The 19,756-nt window shown below is 53.7% G+C and overlaps 6 protein-coding genes across 6 annotated transcripts; 2 read left to right on the top strand and 4 right to left on the bottom strand.

The window, feature by feature from the left end:
* Positions 1-1,604: 1,604 nt before the first annotated feature.
* On the top strand, positions 1,605-5,396 carry Z519_05337 (uncharacterized protein; the record flags this gene model as incomplete). Its single annotated transcript, XM_016763077.1, has 2 exons — positions 1,605-4,224; positions 4,888-5,396. The coding sequence occupies 2 exons, from the start codon at positions 1,605-1,607 to the stop codon at positions 5,394-5,396; spliced, it is 3,129 nt and encodes a 1,042-aa protein (XP_016620690.1).
* Positions 5,397-5,503: 107 nt separating this feature from the next.
* Positions 5,504-5,938, top strand: Z519_05336 (uncharacterized protein; the record flags this gene model as incomplete). The annotated part of the gene is made up of 1 exon (XM_016763076.1): positions 5,504-5,938. One exon carries the CDS (start codon positions 5,504-5,506, stop codon positions 5,936-5,938), a length of 435 nt encoding a protein of 144 aa, XP_016620689.1.
* Positions 5,939-6,869: 931 nt separating this feature from the next.
* On the bottom strand, positions 6,870-7,916 carry Z519_05335 (uncharacterized protein; the record flags this gene model as incomplete). Its single annotated transcript, XM_016763075.1, has 1 exon — positions 6,870-7,916. The coding sequence occupies one exon, from the start codon at positions 7,914-7,916 to the stop codon at positions 6,870-6,872; it is 1,047 nt and encodes a 348-aa protein (XP_016620688.1).
* A 496-nt stretch (positions 7,917-8,412) lies between these two features.
* Positions 8,413-10,359, bottom strand: Z519_05334 (uncharacterized protein; the record flags this gene model as incomplete). The annotated part of the gene is made up of 1 exon (XM_016763074.1): positions 8,413-10,359. One exon carries the CDS (start codon positions 10,357-10,359, stop codon positions 8,413-8,415), a length of 1,947 nt encoding a protein of 648 aa, XP_016620687.1.
* A 1,466-nt stretch (positions 10,360-11,825) lies between these two features.
* Z519_05333 (26S protease regulatory subunit 6A) lies at positions 11,826-13,408 on the bottom strand (the record flags this gene model as incomplete). Its single annotated transcript, XM_016763073.1, has 3 exons — positions 11,826-11,995; positions 12,050-13,014; positions 13,086-13,408. The coding sequence occupies 3 exons, from the start codon at positions 13,406-13,408 to the stop codon at positions 11,826-11,828; spliced, it is 1,458 nt and encodes a 485-aa protein (XP_016620686.1).
* Positions 13,409-14,793: 1,385 nt separating this feature from the next.
* On the bottom strand, positions 14,794-16,217 carry Z519_05332 (uncharacterized protein; the record flags this gene model as incomplete). The annotated part of the gene is made up of 2 exons (XM_016763072.1): positions 14,794-15,664; positions 15,718-16,217. The coding sequence occupies 2 exons, from the start codon at positions 16,215-16,217 to the stop codon at positions 14,794-14,796; spliced, it is 1,371 nt and encodes a 456-aa protein (XP_016620685.1).
* Between the last annotated feature and the right edge of the window lie 3,539 nt (positions 16,218-19,756).

Raw genomic sequence — 19,756 nt, 5'->3', positions numbered from 1 at the left:
GTCCTGCGGGATTATATCGGTGGAGAGTGGTTTCCTCTAGGGATCCTTGAACCGTGGACGGTTCAAGCAGGTAGATGGAAGGCCCTACGGCACAGCGCCAACGTGTGCTCAGGAGTGGTCATCATGCTCCTTCTTATACTTGGGAGCCGTGCATCGGGTCCTTGGAGTCTTGTTGGGGCATTTGAACTGCCGATCATGTCAGTCCCCTGTTGAGTCCAAACCCAGCCTTTCGCTCTCACTTCTGACTCTGGAGGCACCCAGTCAGATCCGTGTTGCCGTAATCCGTCTTGGTCGTTCCCCGAACCAGAAGTTGCCCCACACAAAGGACCGAAGCAGCCCTTGTCAACGTGCGGAAGTCGCCTGGTCGTTGAACGGAGGGTCTTGTTGGATGGTGACGAGCTGTTATCGAAGGGAGAGCCGAGGTTGGTTGCTTCTGCCAAAGATCAAAGACCCACGCGACTCAGAGCCAGAGACTTGTCATTTATTTGACTTGAGAGACTCGGCGACTAGTGATAGTTCTCTGTGGTGGTTGATAAGGCTGGTGAGCGACCAGTCGGAGGTGTCCCTTGGCAGTTGTCAACAGTCATTCATTCACCGTGCATCCGATCTTCGCTCTCTCTTCCTGTCTCTCTCTCTCTCTCTCCCCCTACGCCTCCTCTAGTCCCACCCACCGTCGCCCCGTTGCCGCTGCAGCCGCCACCGCCGCGAAGCGATCAACCACAGACGAGCCACGACATCACTGTGCTGCCAAAAACAAAAGGAACCATCAATGCAAGGCACAAGAGTCACGGGGGAGTTCGTCACGGCCATGTCCAATATCACCCCCAACACCGAGTCCCCTCGATTATCGCCATCCGAACCGGCACATTACTCAGTCCTGACTACGCTCCCAGTAGCTCCTGTTCCCACTACTCCCTCCCGGGGGGTGCAGAGAGGTCTCAGAAAAGAAAAAGGAGGAAGTGTGAAAACGCCACCCTTGTCTTTGCAGAGGTCACTGTTTTTCTAGAGCCAGCAAGGGTTGAAGAGATGGCTGTCACTCCTTACCCCTGGTTGGTGAGATAAGGTGTGTGTTGTGCCTTGTCCCCTCCGTCTTACTCCTGGACCTCCCATGTTATCTAGTGAGCTGGTACTTCTCTCGCGCCTCCCCTACCTGGTAGTAGGCTGACCCCCACTCGATATTGCATCCTCTATCTCTCACTCTAGCTATCCTCTCAGGCTGCCCTTTGCCATGCGCGACCGTTCCCACTCCACTCCATCCACGCGACCTGCCTGACAGACATTCCCAATTTGAGCCAAATAAGACAACAGGATTCCCCATCCTTCGATCTATCCCGACCTCTTCCCCGGTTTCATCTCCTGTAGAGTAAGCATCGCAGCTGCTTTTTGCTCCTGGCGTCCCTTTTGGTTCCTGCTATAAGTCACTAACTATGCCTGCTGCCCACTTTCCACGTGTTTGTTCAGAAGTCCCTGTTGTCCTGGCCGGATGCTCTCCGATAAGACTATGGCTTACTTGCTAGCCACCGACTCAAAACTTCACCTTGACGTTGGCCTTCTTGCTATCATCCTGCTCACGAGGGCGCGGGCGCGGGCGAATCGTCTGAATCATGTCGCTGTGGACGGATGAGCGTGTGGACGAGACCGTCACTTCCGCATATGTCCATTCTCACCTCCGTGCAGATGAACAGGAGTATCTTCAGCGCCCTTTGTATTTTGGAGGAGATCTGACCGACGACACCTACTTGGACTGGATCTTGACCCGGGCAAAGCGCTTCTTTCTCATCCTCGTCGCCACCGGAGTGCCCGATCAGATCTTTGGCATCATCGATGATTCGTACGATGATGAAGACCTGCCTATCATTGAGCAAGCCGTCCCCGATCTCCGACTATCCTATGAACCGGATAGGTCTTTGGACAAACGTTTCTACAAGAACCAGTTCCGCTTCCTTACTCGTATCGTGGGCGCAGGGGAGCATATCCGTTATGCCGATGAAGAAACAGTCCCAATCGTCCCTCTCAGTTTGAAATCTGTGGTTCTGTCGCTCGGTCACGAAGGCACAGACAGGGTTCGACTACCGTCCGATAATCAAAGGATTTTCATTCGCCGCCGCATCGTTCTCGAAGCTCCGCTCACGGAGGAGGACATATTGAATGAAATCGCGGCAAGCCGAAGACTGTGTCACGAACATATCGTGTCGGTCTTCGGTTCATACCTCCACCAAGGCGCCTTCAATGTCCTCTCGGCCCCAGCGGCCGAATGGAGTCTCAAGACATTTCTCACGGACACTCCCAAAAGTTTCAGTGCTCTACCAAAGCCCGAGCGACGACGAATCCTGATCAATTGGCCACACTGCCTTGCCGGCGCTCTGGCCTGGCTACATGAGAACGGCGAGTTTCATGGTGGCATTCGCCCATCCAACATCCAAGTTGATGACTCCTTCCGTATCTCGCTAGGTCTCCTAGACGGAGATGGGTTGCTTCGTCACAAACCTCGCCATGACGACATCGAAGCCTACCAGTACGGTCCACCCGAGCGATGGAAGCGAGCGGTGACCGTTCAGAGCACCGGGTCCGCCGCCGTCTCGCTCCCCTCTGGCGGGCGGTCGGGCCGGAAGGTGGGTGGAAGTGCAAGATTGCAGTCTTCAGACGGAAGGAATAGTGCGAGAAGCAGGTCCGCTTCGTCTGGAGCAACTTACACATTTCAACCCACTTCGAGGGGAGGCTATGCAAGGTTACGCTTGAGCGCAGCCATGAGTCCCGACGCTCCGCCCCAACCCGTTAGTCGCGGCCGGGACATGGTGTCACCAACCGACAACAGATCCGTGTCAACTCAAGATACGGCACGGCTTGGCGTTGATCCGGTTGTCTCGGGAAGGGCACCCTCAATCCTATCATCTACTAGCTCAAATGGCAAGAGTGGCCCTTCGCTCAACAACCCAATCTTCGTCTCGGCACCGGAGGGTCGGAGCGCTGTCGTCCAGACCTGGCAGTCCGTGGAACAGGACATGTTCGCATCAGATGTGTTTTCACTTGGGGCAGTGATAATGGATATCCTGAATTTGCTCTGCAAACGCAGTTACGGCTCGTTCTCACGACATCGATCCGCCAAAAATCGAATGGCTGGCCGTGGTGGGGGTTTAGCCGATGCGAGTTTCCACGCAAACCTTGGCCAGGTCTTCTTGTGGGCTCAGGCTCTCCAGAACGAAGCTGAAAAGAAAGCGAAAAAGGACGGAGGCCAGGTATTTCATGCTCTGGGCCCTGTTGTGCAACTAATTCTTCAGTGCCTGGAGCGAGATCCCTCCGCGCGTCTGAGTAGCGGGCAATTGGGGCACAAGCTGGGTGATCTCATCCGTCGCTTTGCCGGTGTCGATCGACTCCACTGTGCAGCTCAACAGAAATCAGAGAGCAGAGAAACAAGCAAAACTATTCCGATTCGGGAGAAGAAACTTTCCGAGAAAGGATTAGAGGCCTACAATTCAGAGCATCACCTGCGTCGGAGCTCGCGAAGTCCACGACCCATCATCAGAGACCCAAGACAACGGGAGGAGCAGGCTTTTCTTCCAGGCGCTCCAATGGTTCAATCGCCCATCAGTCACACTCCACCAAGCGCAACCACGACGCCTGGGACAACTTCCGTCAGCTCACTATTGTCTTTCAATTTCGACGGCGTCTCTGACACGGTTGTCGCAGATAGTCCCCGCTCTCGCGATCAATCCCTGCACCGGAGCGGTCGCCGCGCAGTGACCGCTGTCCCTCGCAAACAGGTGCCTTGGTCGGATGACCTGGACACACCCAAGCAAAAACAGTGGAATAACTGGCACAATAATGACAGTCAAGTGGATCCGAGACTGTCTTTTGGTGAATCGATTGAGACTGGTGCATTCACGTACCTGAACTATAGCACAAGCGCGTCGTCAGATGAGGGTGTGAGATACTTCCCTCGGCCTCCTTCTGATCCACCCGCAAAGCCACCCCCGAATCGAGAGTTACCTCCAGTGCCATCCTTGCCGATAAAGTCTCGATCTATGAAGCCAAAGCAACGCTTAGCCGCTCTCAAGACATCCAGTAACGATGTCGCCGTTTTGAATCACCTATCCACCGCCGCCACCGGAGGACATCCACTTCGCGTCGACAGTCTTCCAAAGACACTGGACCATGATGATGACGATTATCACGACATATTCCGACATACGAGACATCCGCACACAGCCAAGGCATCTTCTCGCAGTCGGTCAAGGCAGGACCAATACTCCGTACGAACGGGTGCATGAGGCACTTGGTGCATGAAAACCATGGTGATGAGGACTGTTTAGTGTGAACAAGACGGTGAAAAGCTCCATTGCCATTTATCAACTCCAGCTTTTATTATTGCAACGAGCATTCTGACCCTTTGTCGGATATGCCACAGGTTGTCATCTGATGGATGTCATCATAGCTCAGAGAGTCGATTGTCCACGAATTGATGCACTTGGCCAGTTTCGGGTTTGTCACATTGCGAAGCCGTACCTCGTTATCTGTACTACCACCTCGCCAACCAGGAAACACAATCATCTTTCGGCGGCGCCCCTTCACAGAAGTGTCTATTCATTAGCATATTCTTGCTCTTCTGGGCAGTTGGGCTTCCAGCTATGCGAAATAGAAAAGCATTTTACATTCTCAAGCCTACCAGCACTTCTTATTACTATGGAGATTTGGATAGTTCCTTTGTGATCTCCTACAGTTGGCTGTGGGGAGTGACACTTTCCAGATATTGGATATTGTTGCACGTAGAGCAGATATCGGCACGTGATGATTATTCGCTGCCTCCATTTGCGTCACCGTAGTCATGGATACGGTGCACCATCATCTCTACAGACTCCGTACCTTGTGCGTACTGCACTTGGGCATCAGATACCATCTCTGCTGTCCTTGCCGTCCTTGTCACCAAGTGCAGTAAACCATCTCGTCAGTCTGCCATACCTCCTCCGACCACCTTACGGAGCACAAATCACCAGCTGTTGACAACGGAGCACCCTCAGCATGGGGCTGGTGTTCAGCTGCTGATAATCAGGCTCCTCTACAGTGAAGCATCTGCTCAGGCCGATGATGTGAAAGCTGGACATACTGTGCACACTCATCCCCCTGACAATCAGTATTTCATCGCCATGTCCGAGTCAGCAGTAGCCGAGACCTCATACTTCCACGCTCTCAATGCCCGCCCATACTTTTTCCCCACTGAAACTCGCGACAAGCGACTCCAGGATGTGATCGCACGCCTGACAGAGCTGCCCGCCGAAATCCGCTGGCACGTCTTTGCACACGCCTTCAGCGGCAACCGGGTCGCTGTGACCGCGAAGTCTGGCTGTTATGCTTCTCCGATGCGACGGGCCCCTATCGTGCAGACCACCAGTGGCTACTGAAGTCTGCGCCGCCGGGGCAGGTGAGGAGCGAGGCACAGCGTGTATTTATCCAGATGGCCATGTGGGAACTCCATTGCGAGCAAGCCCTGCACTCGTTTGTGAGCAGGATGAAGGCCTTGCACAGCCTGGATGAGGTGCGCCACGTGCGGCTGAATGTCTCCGAGCTTGAGTCGACATGGGCGCTAAACTTGGACAAATTTCCCAACTTGCGAACAGCAACCTTCTCGCCGAACCCGGGGACCTGGACCATCAATATTCCCCAGCAAGCAGGTTCCGACCAACTGTTAGACGCGAATGTGATGCTAAAGGTATGGCATGTCCTAGAGTCCAGAGACGGCCGCCCGGTCAGAGAGGCGTTCCAGAAGAAGACTCGCGGCTATAGAATACACTTTGTCTTTCCAATACGGTTCCACTTAATGGAAAAGTCACAGAACGGATCTCCACGCTGGCAATTGAGCGTTTGGCGAGCCGATTTGGACAGAGGAACTATCGAGCGAGACTGGCGAGAGGTAAATCTCGTTCAGGAAGCGACGCTCGATTAATAGCTCATACTTGACCGATTCTATTTCCTTTCACACCGAAACGAACGACATAGCCCTTGACATCTACCGGACAAATATGCGTGACCTTGTGCTTCAATAGTTGGCACGAGCGATCCGATGAATCCGGTAAACGAGAGAAGCATATCGGCCCAGTGGCGAACCCACTGACTTCCAAACGATGACAGATCTGACATGGCTGCGTTAACGGAAACAATTGGACGGGACCAATCAGTATCTGTTTGAGGCCAAGCAGGCAGGCAAGCATGGAGGAATCAGACCTCGCCTTTCGTCCAAGAGCTTTCAACAGCCGGCCCAGCGCCCGGCTCTCGACTCTGAGTGGCCCGTAACTTCGGGATCTGGTGTCTTTGACCAGAGTTCAGATGCATGCATGGCCTGGGGAATGTCCCCTGCGAGTGCATTTCTCCGTGTTTCAATTAAGATGAGATGGAAACAAACCGTGGTTTCCGCAGAAGTCCAAAGCGGGCGACTGAGCAGGTTCCTCATTCATCCCGTCTTGCCACTTGGGCGTCACCGACAGGTTGGGCAGAATACTGCGTACAAGCTGATATTGGTGTTCAGGATAGATAGATAGCATCGCTCTTGGCCTTGATGGTGGCATTGAAACAGCTGGGCGCCTCGAGCACACCGGGGCGTGGACGGGCATTCGGGGGGTCGTCAGCTCCTGACCAAACCATCCCTATCCATGAAGACTCTTGCTCGAGCGGAGCTTCCTAGAGCCAAAAAGGTCAGACATCTCATCAAACATACCATACCCTACCGAGTGAGAGCACTCTCTCGAAGATGAGGCGTGTTCATCGGCGTGTGCAGCTATGCCTTTTCCCTTGACAACACATTGCTCTCTCTTCCCCCTTTCTCTGTACGTCCCCGGTATCGTTTTCATCCTTCACGTCATAGTACGGAGGATTTGTTTTCACATTCTCTCAATCCTCTCAAACTCGGCGATTGTGTACTCCCATACCTTCCTCGCGCCGTCCATCTCGTTCCTCAACCTCATCAGCTCCCTGTTGCCACCGCCTTCAACGACGCTCGAATCGGCCTTCACGAGGTGCACGCCGCTGCCCAAGAGGCCGTCGCTGCCCTCTTGGATCAAGGTGCCCCGCGCGCGCTCGGGGTCCCCCTGGACGCGGCGGAACCGCCCATTCGTCGCGGCGAAGAGGACCCTCTCGCCCGCCTCGGCGGGACTGTAACCTAGGGCCCTAAATACGGGCTTGAAGACCCAGTCCCACAGGAGCGAGACGACGGTATGAATACTGCCGGGGGAGTTGGATTTTTGGAAATTGAGGCCCGTACCGTAGACGACGCCGGGGCAGATATGTAGGAAGACGATCCTCTCATTCCCAGGCCGTTTGGAGAGGTGTTCGAAGAACAGCGTCGTCATGGCGGCCGCGGCCCCGGCGGCGTAGAACGGGCCATATGTACCGGGGAGCGTCATGCCAAGATCGACCAGGTTCAATGCGCCCTCTCTCCCGCCTGCTAAGACGCTGAGCACGCGCGGCGACGGCGCCGCGCGCAGCAGCGGCAGCAGCGTGAGCAGGATACGCATGCGGGCGTGGTAGCGAATGCTCGTAACGCGGTCGAGGCCCTCGGGGGAGACGTCGGGCGCGGCACTCAAGGACAAGTACCCGGGGGACATGATAAGCAAATCCAGGCGGGACGCTTTGGATGCGATTACGGCGGCGGCATGCTGCGCGCAGGCCACGAGCGTCAAGTCCTCGGCGACGACGGGGACGAGGTGCGCCGATGCGTTCCAGCCCTGCACCTCCGCGACGAGTGCCTCGAGGCGCGCCGACCCGCCCCGCCCGACGAGGAAGACGGTCGGCGACGACGTATATCGCAGCGTTGCGTGCAGTGTCGCCAGCCCGATCCCGCTTGTGCACCCGACCAGCGCGCACACGGGCCCGCTGCCGGGGGTGAGCAGGGAAGTGTTGTTGAGCTGGATGTCGGCGAGGGAGACCATGTTGGGGGAATATGTAGCCGTGCGAGCGGGAGTGGCAGTGGGAGTGGGAGGGACGGTATATAGAACACAACCTTTGGAGAAGAAGAAACCAGTTCAATCAAATCAAAATAAACAAGACACCCCCGTTTGACGTCGCCTTTCTATGGCCTGTATCTATGCGTAGACCGGCTGGCGACTGTTTTCTATACTCCCACGTACGGAGCATGAGGGGATTATATGTACTATCATCAGCACATGACTAGCACATGTCAAAGGTCAGGACAGGTGAGCAGCCAGCGCATGGTCAAGACAGTTGCACTCTAATCCTCATATCTTGCCTTCTGCTGGCCAAGGCGAGGAGGCTCAAAGAATCCGAGTGTTCTGTCACGCAGGTTACTACAGGTGTGTCCGTTCTGAGCACAAACACCGCCACGAGATGGTCTGGCAGAGAGGCACGGTCGAAAGGACAAGCTTGAGCACACCAGGCACAGCTCATTCATTACACTACATTACATGGTTAAAAGAAATCCGAGGCGGACACACATCCGCCTTTGTCCCCTCTCGGACGCGCCACATGCCTCGACGACGACACCTCGCTGCGAATCTTCTCCTTCGAGCCTCGGTGGCCCAGAGACAAGCTCAATCTCGAGGATGACTTGGATTTCGACCTCGGTCGGCCTTTCGTTCCAGAGCTGCCGCTCATTGTGGGCGGCGCAGACAGGACTGTCACGACTTCACCGGGTTGATCTTCAGAATAGATGTATCGGTTCCAGCAGCCTGTACACTCGTCGCCTGTATGTCCTTGACCGTGGCCATCACCTTCATCTGGCTTGGCATCTTGCCTATCGGATCTCGCGGCGTTCGCATCATTCGTGCGTACTTTGACTTTTTCACAGATCTTTAAGAGTTCGCCCCATTCGATTAAGCCCTCGTTCTCATCCCGTCCTGCAATGTCTGGCTGCAGACAGAAGATGGGACGCGCAGGTGGACTGGTTCTTGTTGCGCCACTTGAAACCGGGGTCCATTTTCGATCCATCACTTGAGGTTCGGGGAAATTCCGAGCGGGAATATTGCCACGAACAGAGGGCGCAAGACTGATAACACCAGGTGCAGGCTGGAGAGGACTACGGGGCGGCGGTGAGATGCCACATCTTCGTTCTTCAACATTTTGACCTCCCCATTCTTCGCAGACGCACATGCTCCTTCCCCTTCGATTCGGACCTGGAGTAGCCCAACAGATAGACTCCCGGTGTGCCATTTCCTTGAGGGATGCATTCGTTCGCTGTGGCCCTCCTGTCGCTTCCTTGTCTGGGCCTCCGCCAAACCAATACCTTTCTTCCCGTTCTGTAGTAATTGGGGAGATGATGCCATCATCCGGAGCTGGTGGCGAGAAGGGGCAAGTATTGGGAGAAATGGGCAGATCTGTAGGGGGTGTGTCCCTGCTTCCCCTGGGGCCATAGGAGGCAACTGGCTCCCATAAATTGAAGGCAGGCATTGGCATTTCGCCATTGGACTTTTGTTCTGGATCAAGCCCGGCGCTCCAACCTGTTACCGCTGAATGTCGAAGGGCACGTGGAAGAACTGAATTCATTCCCTCCGCAGCGATCTGGTGAGCAATGCTCTGAGCACGCAGACGAGTTACCAGTAAGCGATTCGATCTAGCCAAGTCCTGCGGTTGATACAGAAGGCCATTGCCTGGAAGAACGTTATCCTCTTCCATGGGCTGGCAAACAGACTGTAGAACGCCAGGCGGAGAGACATCTCGAGGGGCACGCAAATGCCTCAATGAAGGGAACCCATTGTGGGAGATTGACAGTGCAAGATGCGTGTTCGGCATTTGCTGCCGGGCTTCATGGAGACAATGGGTGCAGTTGGAACCTTCTGGCGACTGGCACAGAATGTCCCAATGGAGGAACCTTAAAGATTTCCAGGCAAGAACAGGTTGGAACAGGACCAATCCCACCTCCTTGGGCGACCAAGGCACGACATCGGCCTGCAGGATCATAAACTTCCATAGCCGACCCAAGCTGGCAGAGATTTTGGACGGTGTCCGTAAGCTCGTGATATTCTGATAGAGCAGACTCAGCCGTTCAATCTGCACTGCGTTGGGGCTCGCTGCCCATTGCATCAACCCTGCGTCCGTGATCCCCTGACATTCCTCCAGCCGCAGCGTACTGACCCACGGCGGCAGCGAAAGAAGTGTCACGTCGTGAAAATCATCTGCGTCCAAGGAGGAAATGCACAAGCTCCGTAAAGCCGGTAGGGAATGGAGGACGCGAATGAACAACTCGTGCTCAATCACTCCAAGACTGCCTGGTGAGCACAGCATTAGAGTTTCGAGACATTTCCACCGGGGATGATAAAGCTCGAACTGGAAGGTCTGATGTTCGTCGAGAAGCCCCGGCGGTAACTGGATCTGACTTCGGACACTTGACATCTTCGTTTTCGACGATGACCCAGACATGCTGTCGTAGTTTCAGCCGTGTGGACGATGCGTGCGTCAGTCTGTCGGATGTGTGATTGTAGAATGTGGCGAAAACCTGTCAAAGCTTACAGGTTTGGGCATTCCATGACGACGGACTCCAGCGTGCAGAGGTATGCATCGTATTCAGGATTTGGAGTGCCATTGACCAAGTAAATAGGTATATGAGGATCTGGCACATGTAGTGTCCTGACCAGAGCGGCGAGCAGTGGTCTCGAACGGAGCGTCGAACGCGGATGTATAATGCATGCTGCTCGTGAGAGACTCCATTTCCGCAGCATTGAGGAATCATCCTGCCCGATGATCTGTATGTGGGTATACCAGAGATATTGAGCAGCAAAACACATGATTAACGGCCAGACAGACTTACAGTATTCGTTGTGCATCGGAAAACCATCCCCTGCAAGTCAGCTGTACTGAACTTAAATCTCTCATATAACATGTTGAGCGTGACAAAGACCCTGGGTTCATATGGAGGCATCTGAAATGGCTGAGGACCAGGTTCAGGATCGATGGTGGAACCTTCTTCCAACCGACTCGTGGTGTTGATGTTGAAAGCGCGGTTTGATCCTATATCGCGGCGTTCCAGTAGGTGTCAAAGACGGAAGAGATTGGTCCCGCATCGCTGGCACGCCGCCCTGCATTTGCTCGAGATATGCAAGTGACAGCCACTGGGGTTGGGACGCCGCAGCAGAATGCGGCAGTTCATGGCGGGTATGTTGGGTGTATGTTGTCTGTACTTCCATCATCTACCGGTCCGGGCATCAACACAACTGGATGGATCCAAGAAGAGACAGAAATGCGGCATCTGGTCTGGTCAACGTCTTCAGCAAAATATGAACCACGTTTCACCTGCACGCGAAGCCCTCTGGCGCGTCCGTTGTACTACTTATTGGCCATGCCACCACAAATACTGAATCCTTCACCATAGGTGCTCGCCACAAGCTTCGACCGCTAATTTTGTGCAGGCCTGAATAGGCCGTAGACGCGTAAGTAAAAAAACCTGTTAGTGAAAAGCAATGAACAGTTGTGTGGCAGGCAGGTACAAAAGTTGGACCGAGACAATGAACTTGATGCAGGAAACTGGGAAGCCGTCTCATGACTGGCCAATGAGGACCAATACACGGAACTATACTATATCTGGTCAATGGGCTTTGTTGCATCAACTAGATCTCGAGGAGCTCCTGATCCCACTGTCATATTGGGTTATACTTCCTGGAAAAGAGTCTGGCGGATTACATACGGCCAGAGAGCTGAATAGAGAGGAACAGGTTGGGCGATGAGAAAATCTGGAAGAGCGCAATGCATAGCCGTGGCCAAAGGATTATAGAACTGCCAGGGAATGGCAGTCATCTATCTGGAAGCATTGTCCCTTGCTTGAGTATTGTACATGCCATGTCTTGCCATGAGTTTTCCCTAAAGGCTGACTTGAAAAGTGCGTGGTTGAACTATGCGTAGAAATTGACCCTGCGAGACCCAGTGTTAGTATTCCTGCAACCGACAGATAGGGAGAGCGTGGGGACGCACGTGTCTTTCTTCTTTGCTTGCACCTCCGCGATAGCTTCCACGTATGCCTCGTGATTTACTTTTGATTGTCCCTTGCGAAGCGCAATCATGCCTGATGAGAGTGGTTAGCAAATTGACCGACGACCGACGAGGAGACACAACTTACCCGCTTCGACACAGACTGCTTTCAGCTGTGCACCGCCAAATTCATCTGTCGAGCGAGCCAATTCGTCAAAGTTGATGTTGCCTTCGTCGATGGTCATCTTTCGAGAATGGATGCGCAGAATCTGTGCGCGAGATTCTTCATTTGGCAAGGGGAACTCAATCTTCCGATCCAATCGTCCAGATCTAAGTAAGGCGGGGTCAAGAACATCGACTCGGTTGGTGGCCGCAAGGACCTTGATTCTTTCGTCCGAAGCAAACCCGTCAAGCTGGTTGAGCAATTCCAACATCGTCCGCTGGACTTCGCGATCGCCGCTCTTTTCCGAGTCGAAACGCTTCGTGCCGACAGCATCGAGCTCGTCAATGAAGATGATCGATGGGGCCTTCTCCTTTGCGAGGGCGAAGCAATCTCGGACCAGCTTGGCGCCGTCACCAATGAACATCTGCACGAGTTGAGGGCCGGCGAGCTTGAGGAAGGTGGCATTTGTTTGGGCGGCGCAGGCACGCGCGAGAAGAGTCTTGCCCGTCCCGGGAGGTCCATACATCAGAGCACCCTTAGGAGCCTTGATGCCAATCTTTTTGAACCGCTCCGCTTCTTTCATTGGCCAGACCACCGCTTCCACAAGCTCTTCGATCTGTTTATCGAGACCACCAACATCGGTGTACTTCTCTGTCGGCTTTTCATCGACCTCCATTGCTTTCACTCTGGAATCGTATTCAGCCGGCAGGGTATCTAAGACAAGGTATGAATCTTTGTTGACACCAATGAGATCACCGGGTTTCAGTTTGTCATGGTCCACCAGACCGATCAGGGGGAGGAAGATAGTCTGTCGAGTACTTGTCTTGATCACGGCTGATTTGCCCACTCGCGTGGCGTCGAGATCAATATTTGCGCCTTCTTCGGCTGCTTCAGCTTCAACGTCAAGATCAAGGAGTTCGACAACATTGCCCACAAGGTATGGCAGTTGGCTAGGCACTCTTCGTGTTAGCCGCCACATTTTTGGGCTGCGGTTGACACAGGACAGCACACTCAAACTCACCGGTTTTGCTCGATCTTTTCCAAATTGTCCTTGATCTTCTCCTTCATTGTGGTTTCCTCGTGCTTTAACCGCTGGTATTCGCTCTTGAGTATCTTCATTTCGTTTTCGAGTAGTCGCCGCCGGTTGATGATGTCTCTTGTACTTGACTGAAGAATCTCGTCGTCAATGTATTGTTCTTCCTCATCCTTTTTTGAGTCTGCATCCTCCATCTCCGCATCTTTGGCTTCGCCGTTGGAAGTAGGTTTTTTGTCCTTGTCATCGCCATCCTTCCTCTGCTCCTTCTCATCGCGCTCCATGTCATCGATATCCTCTAGTGTCGACATGATGGTAGGCTTTTTGAGGAGATCTTCTAGATCAAGTTGGGAATGAGTACTGTTAAACGGAGACACAAAAAATTTGGGGCAAGGGGAATAAGTTGGGATGATAGGAAGTCAGTCGGTCTGTTGAGGTTTTATGGCCGTTTGAACTGATTACATTTACTTCGGTGATGAGCTGGAAGCTCGCAGTCAGTTGTCAGGTAGGAGAGGCGCGGCGGCAAAACCGCGGCTCCAGGCTTGGCATCGCTCTCTACCGCGTCACGCTTCGCAGCCTGGCCACAAGCACCAAATCAAGCCTTGGTCCTTTTCAGTCCATATTACTCGGTTTACTATGAAGCAATATTACACTTATGTACCCTCGACCACTAATCAGCTTCCATCTTGTCCCATACAAGAAAAAATACATCCTACTGGCAAATTGCTTTGTATTGTATGATTTGGAGTCTTTGCGAGAGAATGGAAAAGAACCCATTGCGGTCTATCAGGGGTATATGCCTTCCGAGTATCAAATCTCGGCCGCTTGAATAGAAAAAGGACGACAGAAGGTCCATGACAATGTCGACCGATATGTCCTGTGATTCCTGTTTTGCCCAACATTACCACCTCCGTACTCCGTACAGGGTGCCTCGTGTTTTCATGCAGCAGACTCTGACCTTGAAGAGGGCCTTTTCGGGCCCTGTTGGACAGTCGTGTAGCACATTTCAACCTCGTTCATTGGGACGGACCACCTCGTTCCACATAGCTAATTACAAGAATGACGATTCAGCAAACCTCTTTGGCAGTCGACCATCCTTCGCGATGCCACGCTATGCAAGCTCTCGGGCAAGCAATGATCTTTTAGCATCCTTTTGTGTCGATTCAAGTCTCGTAAACACGATGTAATAACTGTGAAGCAAACAAAGTCTTTGAATGGAAATAAACGAGCCCCTGCGTGATACCCCTAGTGCTGATTAATCCTGACGCCGGCCCCCATAGTAAAACCCTTCCCGAGTCGGAACTTTTGTTGACTTTTTCCTGCCATGAAAGCGCCGCCCGGGCATCCCCATCATCAATGTATAGTGAAAGGAAGAAAACTCGATCTATTCTTTGGAGAGTTGCTCGCTTTAGATGCTGAATAACGAAAGACAAGAAAGTGCCGGTCGTAAAAGGTCGTTAGATCGGGAAACTCGACTAGAGAAATGTTTTCGTCGGCGAGGAGCGGGCTTTTTTTTTTTTTTTTTTTTCCCTTCCAAAATCGAGGCTCCAACAACCGTGATGGGCCTGATGCTCGCATAGTCGATTGTGGTTCTTTGAAGGCAAAGGTTAATGGTGAAAACAATACCGAACACCCCGGTATGATTCAAGAACTTTTGAGCCAGACCTAGATCGCTGAACGCTGAAGTTTGAACAATTTAACCCACCACAGTTTGCATGGCGTATCCCGGGTGATTGAAATAATAGTCCGAGTGCTTGGCATGGAGACTGCAGCCGCAGTTGGGCCCGTGAGACACCCAAGTTGGGGTCAGACCCGAGCCATAGCCAAAGGTCTGGGCATACGTGGGCAGCTGGTTGCGCTGGGCCGAGTACGCCGATGCACCTTCGGAATGATACTGTTGGCGCCCGTATGCAGGAGGACCAGTTGGTGTAAAAGACCAGGAAGCATTATAGTAGTCTGGCGTTGACGGACCACTGTGCGGGGCAGATGGTGGTGAATATTCTGAAATGTAAGGCCGAACCCAGCGGGTGTCGTATTGCGAGCCTTGTTGATACTGAGGTGGAATAGGGCCCTCAGGGGACATAAGTGGCTGATGCTGGACGGCATGATGGCGGTGAAGATTCGTCTCGATTGGAGCAAGCTTTTGCAGCTCCTTCACCTTGGCCAGCTGCGCTTTTTCTTCGTAGGCATGCCAGTGCTCTACCCACATGAAAAAGCCTTCATCCTCGTCGTACATCATGCCGTGAATCTCCCAATGGAAGTCCGTCAGCCACTGCAATTCCATCATGTTCAGCTCGTGGACTGGAATGCTGCTGACTTCGGCCCAAGAACGGTTCTGGAAGGTGTTGTCGTCAAGGAACTTGCTCCCGAGAAGGAGGCAGGTGGTGAGCATGCGATAGACAGTGCCAGAGGATGATGTTGATTGCCCGCGTTCGTTGACTTGCCTCATGCGCGAGGCCAAGTAAAATAGGCCCAGCATGATTGTAGAACTCGGCAGGCGAGTAGAAGATAGGATCTGGGACACATATTTGCGGAACTGGGATGTTGGTGCGGATTCTGGTGTTACACTGCGGCAATAGGTCAGAGTCGCGTACGTCAGATCTTGATCTGCGGTACTTACAGTTTCTGGGACATCTCGGCCACGAAGCTGGACATGAGGTCCATGTCGTAATCCAAGTGCTGCGCTACGCCTCCTGTAGGCTTGTCCTCCTTCGGCTTCGATTCGTTGTGCTGTGCTCCGTAATGTGCTGGGAAATGATCTACAGCCTCCGAGACACGGATGGGAGGGAGAATTGGCGCCCCAACTGCGTTCGTCCAGTAGGACGAACCGTGCATATGATAGGGTTGAGGATAAGGGTATTCTTGAGACGGATGAGCATGCCCGATTCGCGACACTTGCCCACCTAGGGACGGCTGAGCAGTGTAGGCCGGCGGCGGCTGATATCTATCATTGTAGTCCCGGGATGAGAGTGATCGGCGGGAGTGATAGCCCTGTGAAGGATAGAAGCCTTGATCAGACACCGCACTCAAGGGCGTGAGGTAGGCGGTCTGGTACTCCGGAGGCGTCGGGGGAAGTCGTGGGTGTTGGGCAGCTGCCCCCCAGCTGTGGTAAGAAGGCATGCTCGCTCGAGGAGGTTGAGCAGAGCAGACAGCCGTGGGCTCTGGTATGGTTAGGATCCGATATTTGTTACAGAGGAGGAGTCCTTACTGTCTGCTTCTGCTGACTGCGCGGCCACGCCCTAGGCGTTGAAGCCGGAGCTTAAAAGCTGTTGTTTTGATCCTACTCAAAAGCAGAGCATGGATGGAGGCGTGTACTTCTCTTGTCAAATTCGTTGGTCAAACAAGATATCGCAAACGAAAGCTGGAAACAGCAATGATCGGCCTGACTGATCACACGTAGTTGCTTTTCTGACGGACGGGTTGAATGGTATGGGGGCTTGTAGGCGGACAAGAATGTCTTGCAGATTAACCTAGGTTGAGCGGCGTTCAAATTTGGGGGACAAGACTTAGTGAAAAGCTCGTCGAAATGGCTGATCTGGTGGGTTGAAAGACGGAGGGCGTTGGTGTGTGATAAGTCTTCGTCCGGAAGGCAGCCTGCAGACGCGACCGAGTCAGAAAAAGGTGTCCACGGGCAAGGCACAGAGAAATGCTCGATTCAATATCAAGCTTTTTCTTTGGCTGGCAGAGAACCTTGGAAATTGGGACGTGAGCATACCAAGTGGTGTCACCTCGATGCGCGCTGGCTCTCCAACTGAATCAACAATGCACTGCTGTCGCGCAGAAGCAGGTTCGATGTTGAGATTTTGTTTGGAAAGGATTAAGCACACAGAGAGGTGTTGTGATGGAGAATTTGGCAACACACAGCCACTAGCAACGGCAAAGCCAGGAGCGCAGGCAAGGCCAGAAAAAGAGGCCTCTGACGGGGCTCGTGACTCGCCGTCTGGTGGTCCTGGGGTGAGCAAAACAAAAACCTCCAATCTGGCCACCAAGTCGCAAACGCAATGGTTTGAAGGGTGCCTAGGACGACGGGAGGCTTTCGAGACGTAGTCGGTATGGCGAAGCAGAGCCAAATATCGGTAGCCTGGAGACAGTGGTGCCGTGGGAAATTGTGGCAATCAAGCTGACCGCAAGGAGTCGTCACCCAGGAGGTGCAGTTGAGGCAGGACGTGGGCCCGGGTCCGAAATTACCAATTCGAAGGGCTGGGTGGGCAAACCCAGTCTGAGGCCGAGAATAGCAACGGTGGCTGCACCAACAAACAACAACTCACAGCGTGGGCCGTGGGGGGTTGATGGACTGTCGCTTTTTTGAGGGAGGAGAGAGTCTTTGAGGGAGGGGGATAGGGATAGGAGGGGAGGGAGAGGGTGTGTATGTGCGAGGAAGAAAAAGCAGATAGTGAATTGGGAAAGATGATGAGGTCGAAAATTTGAGCTGCAGAGGCCGGAAGAGGAGAGGAGAGGGCAGGGCAAGGAAAGGGAAAAAGGAGTGGTTGAGGCACCGGGACCCTGGAGGAGCGCAGCGACGCAGTGCCGTGTAAAAAGTGAGGTATGAGTGGAGGGAAAGGGAAGGGAATGGCGGAGGCACGAGGGAAGAGCGAACAGGGCGCGGGTGACCCAAAGGCAAAGGCGAAACCGAGCATGGGCGATGCTCAAAGCGAGCTTAGGCTCGTTGAATTTGGGCTGGCTTGGGTAAAGGCGGCTGCAGCGAAGAGGAGCCGGAAGGGCAGGGACAGACATGGACAGAGCAGGAAGGGAGCGTCGGCTCATTCGTCAGAGGGAAGAGTGCCACCCACAGGCACCCACAGGTGGCCCCCAGGCACGTTGACTGGCCACGCGATGCTGCACGAGGGCATTTTGGCCCAGTCAGAAGACCCGACGACTCAGAACAGGCTTGCAGCAACCAGTGAAGAATTGCAGTCGGGGGTGGGCTGACTTGCTCATGGTGCTAATATGACCATCACACACTCGCAGTCAATTCCTGCCATGGTGTTTTGCTACTGATATCCCATAATCAGCTATTGAGTCCTTTCTGCCATGGGCGACGTTGAACTGGCCAAGAGTGACCCGGCCGCGCTGCCGACACAGAGCACCAACGAACACAATATCTCTCAACCTTTTCAACACCACCACGATAGAGCCATTATTAATGGAGGGCCTGCTAAGCGGCAAAAAGGACTAGCGGCCCAAGTGGTCCTGGTGGACCAGGCAAAAGTTGGGGTCAGGCCTCGATCATTGTCTACCAGTACTTGCTACTGCATCGTTGGCGACCAATTGCCAACTGCTGTTGCCCTTCCATGGCCGCTGCGCTGCTTCTTTGCTGCTTTTCTCCGGTCCGTCCGAAGAGCGCCTTGGCTATTTTTCCATTTTCCATTCTTCTGCGCCTCTCGCCCCCTGCGAAGATCGCTAACTAATGTGTCTATTGCAACCGTTGTGACGGAGCCACAAGACCGACCGTCAGCACTGACTGACGACACCGTTGAAGTCCCCTGGCCCCCTCCATTTTCACCTCTATTCTCAGCCTTCAGCCGCGCAATGCGAGTCACGGAGAATTAACTGCGGACGGCCATTGTGATCGACAAATTAGCCCAAACCTGATGATGCTGGAAGTCGTCCAGAGACCACTGCCCGTGACTCCGCTGGCTTTCATCGTTAATTGCATACCGTCAACCGTCCATCGTCGACGCTGCGAGTACGAGCCTCTGTCCATCCCAAGGCTCCTGTTCTCAACATTTTCCCACCATTGCCACTGTACTCCGTACCGACGCATTTGTGCAGACTCAACTGGCTCGGTTATCCGCCACTCGCTGCCATGAGCTCCTTCAGTTCCAAACTCCGAGAGCCATTCGAACTGCATGCGAGGGCCAAGTGTGGCTTGCAACAAGAAAAACCACCCCGCGTCAGGCGTAAGATGTGTGAGAATTTGAGCACCATCCCTGGGTTGCCCCCAACAATGACCGATCGTTTGCCGCCGTGGCTCTCTCTTCACACTTGAATCCGTTTGGATTGTCCAGTTCCATTGGGCCCAAAATGGTGATGCCTGTTCTCATCACCCACACCCAAACTCCCCTACTATATTCCTATGCATGTAGAAGCCATCCGGCGTCATCAAACACTGACCTGTGTAGCACAGAGGGCGGCTGACCGACGCTGCCCGACCCGCTAAGGGAAACAATGCCGCTACAACTACTGGGTACGAGGTACTAGTGCTGCCAATTCTTCAACGCTTCCACTTTGAACGCGGGCGGTTCTTACGTACGACGACATCATCGTGCGCCCGCCCCTCACGTGGTCGGCGTGCAGTGCCCCCAAGGTGCAGCTGAATAAGATGCCGCACTTCTATCAATGGAACACCAGCACATTCCGGCCCACCAGCAGTGACCAGCTCTGAATCATCTTCAATAGTAGCCGTTAATGGAAAGGCAGTGCGGACGAGCTTTGGCCCGTTGAACACGCACGGCTAATTTCTTCTGGCGTCGTCCTTCCGCGTCTTTGAAAAGGGCGGGTTGCCGCGGCACAAAATTTTTGGCGGCCACGAACCGCCAGTCCCATGCTTGGACAAAAAAGGGTTTTTTTTGTAGGGAGTAATTGGTCCAGCATTCGGAACAAGTCCAGGTCCTTCGGGGATGGGGGTGGAACGCATCCAATCACGATCTCGACCGTTC

Source organism: Cladophialophora bantiana, assembly GCF_000835475.1.
Source record: "Cladophialophora bantiana CBS 173.52 unplaced genomic scaffold supercont1.7, whole genome shotgun sequence".
NCBI lineage: Eukaryota > Fungi > Ascomycota > Eurotiomycetes > Chaetothyriales > Herpotrichiellaceae > Cladophialophora > Cladophialophora bantiana.
The sequence above is the reverse complement of the archived record's forward strand: the minus strand, read 5'-3'. Positions and strand labels throughout refer to the sequence as shown.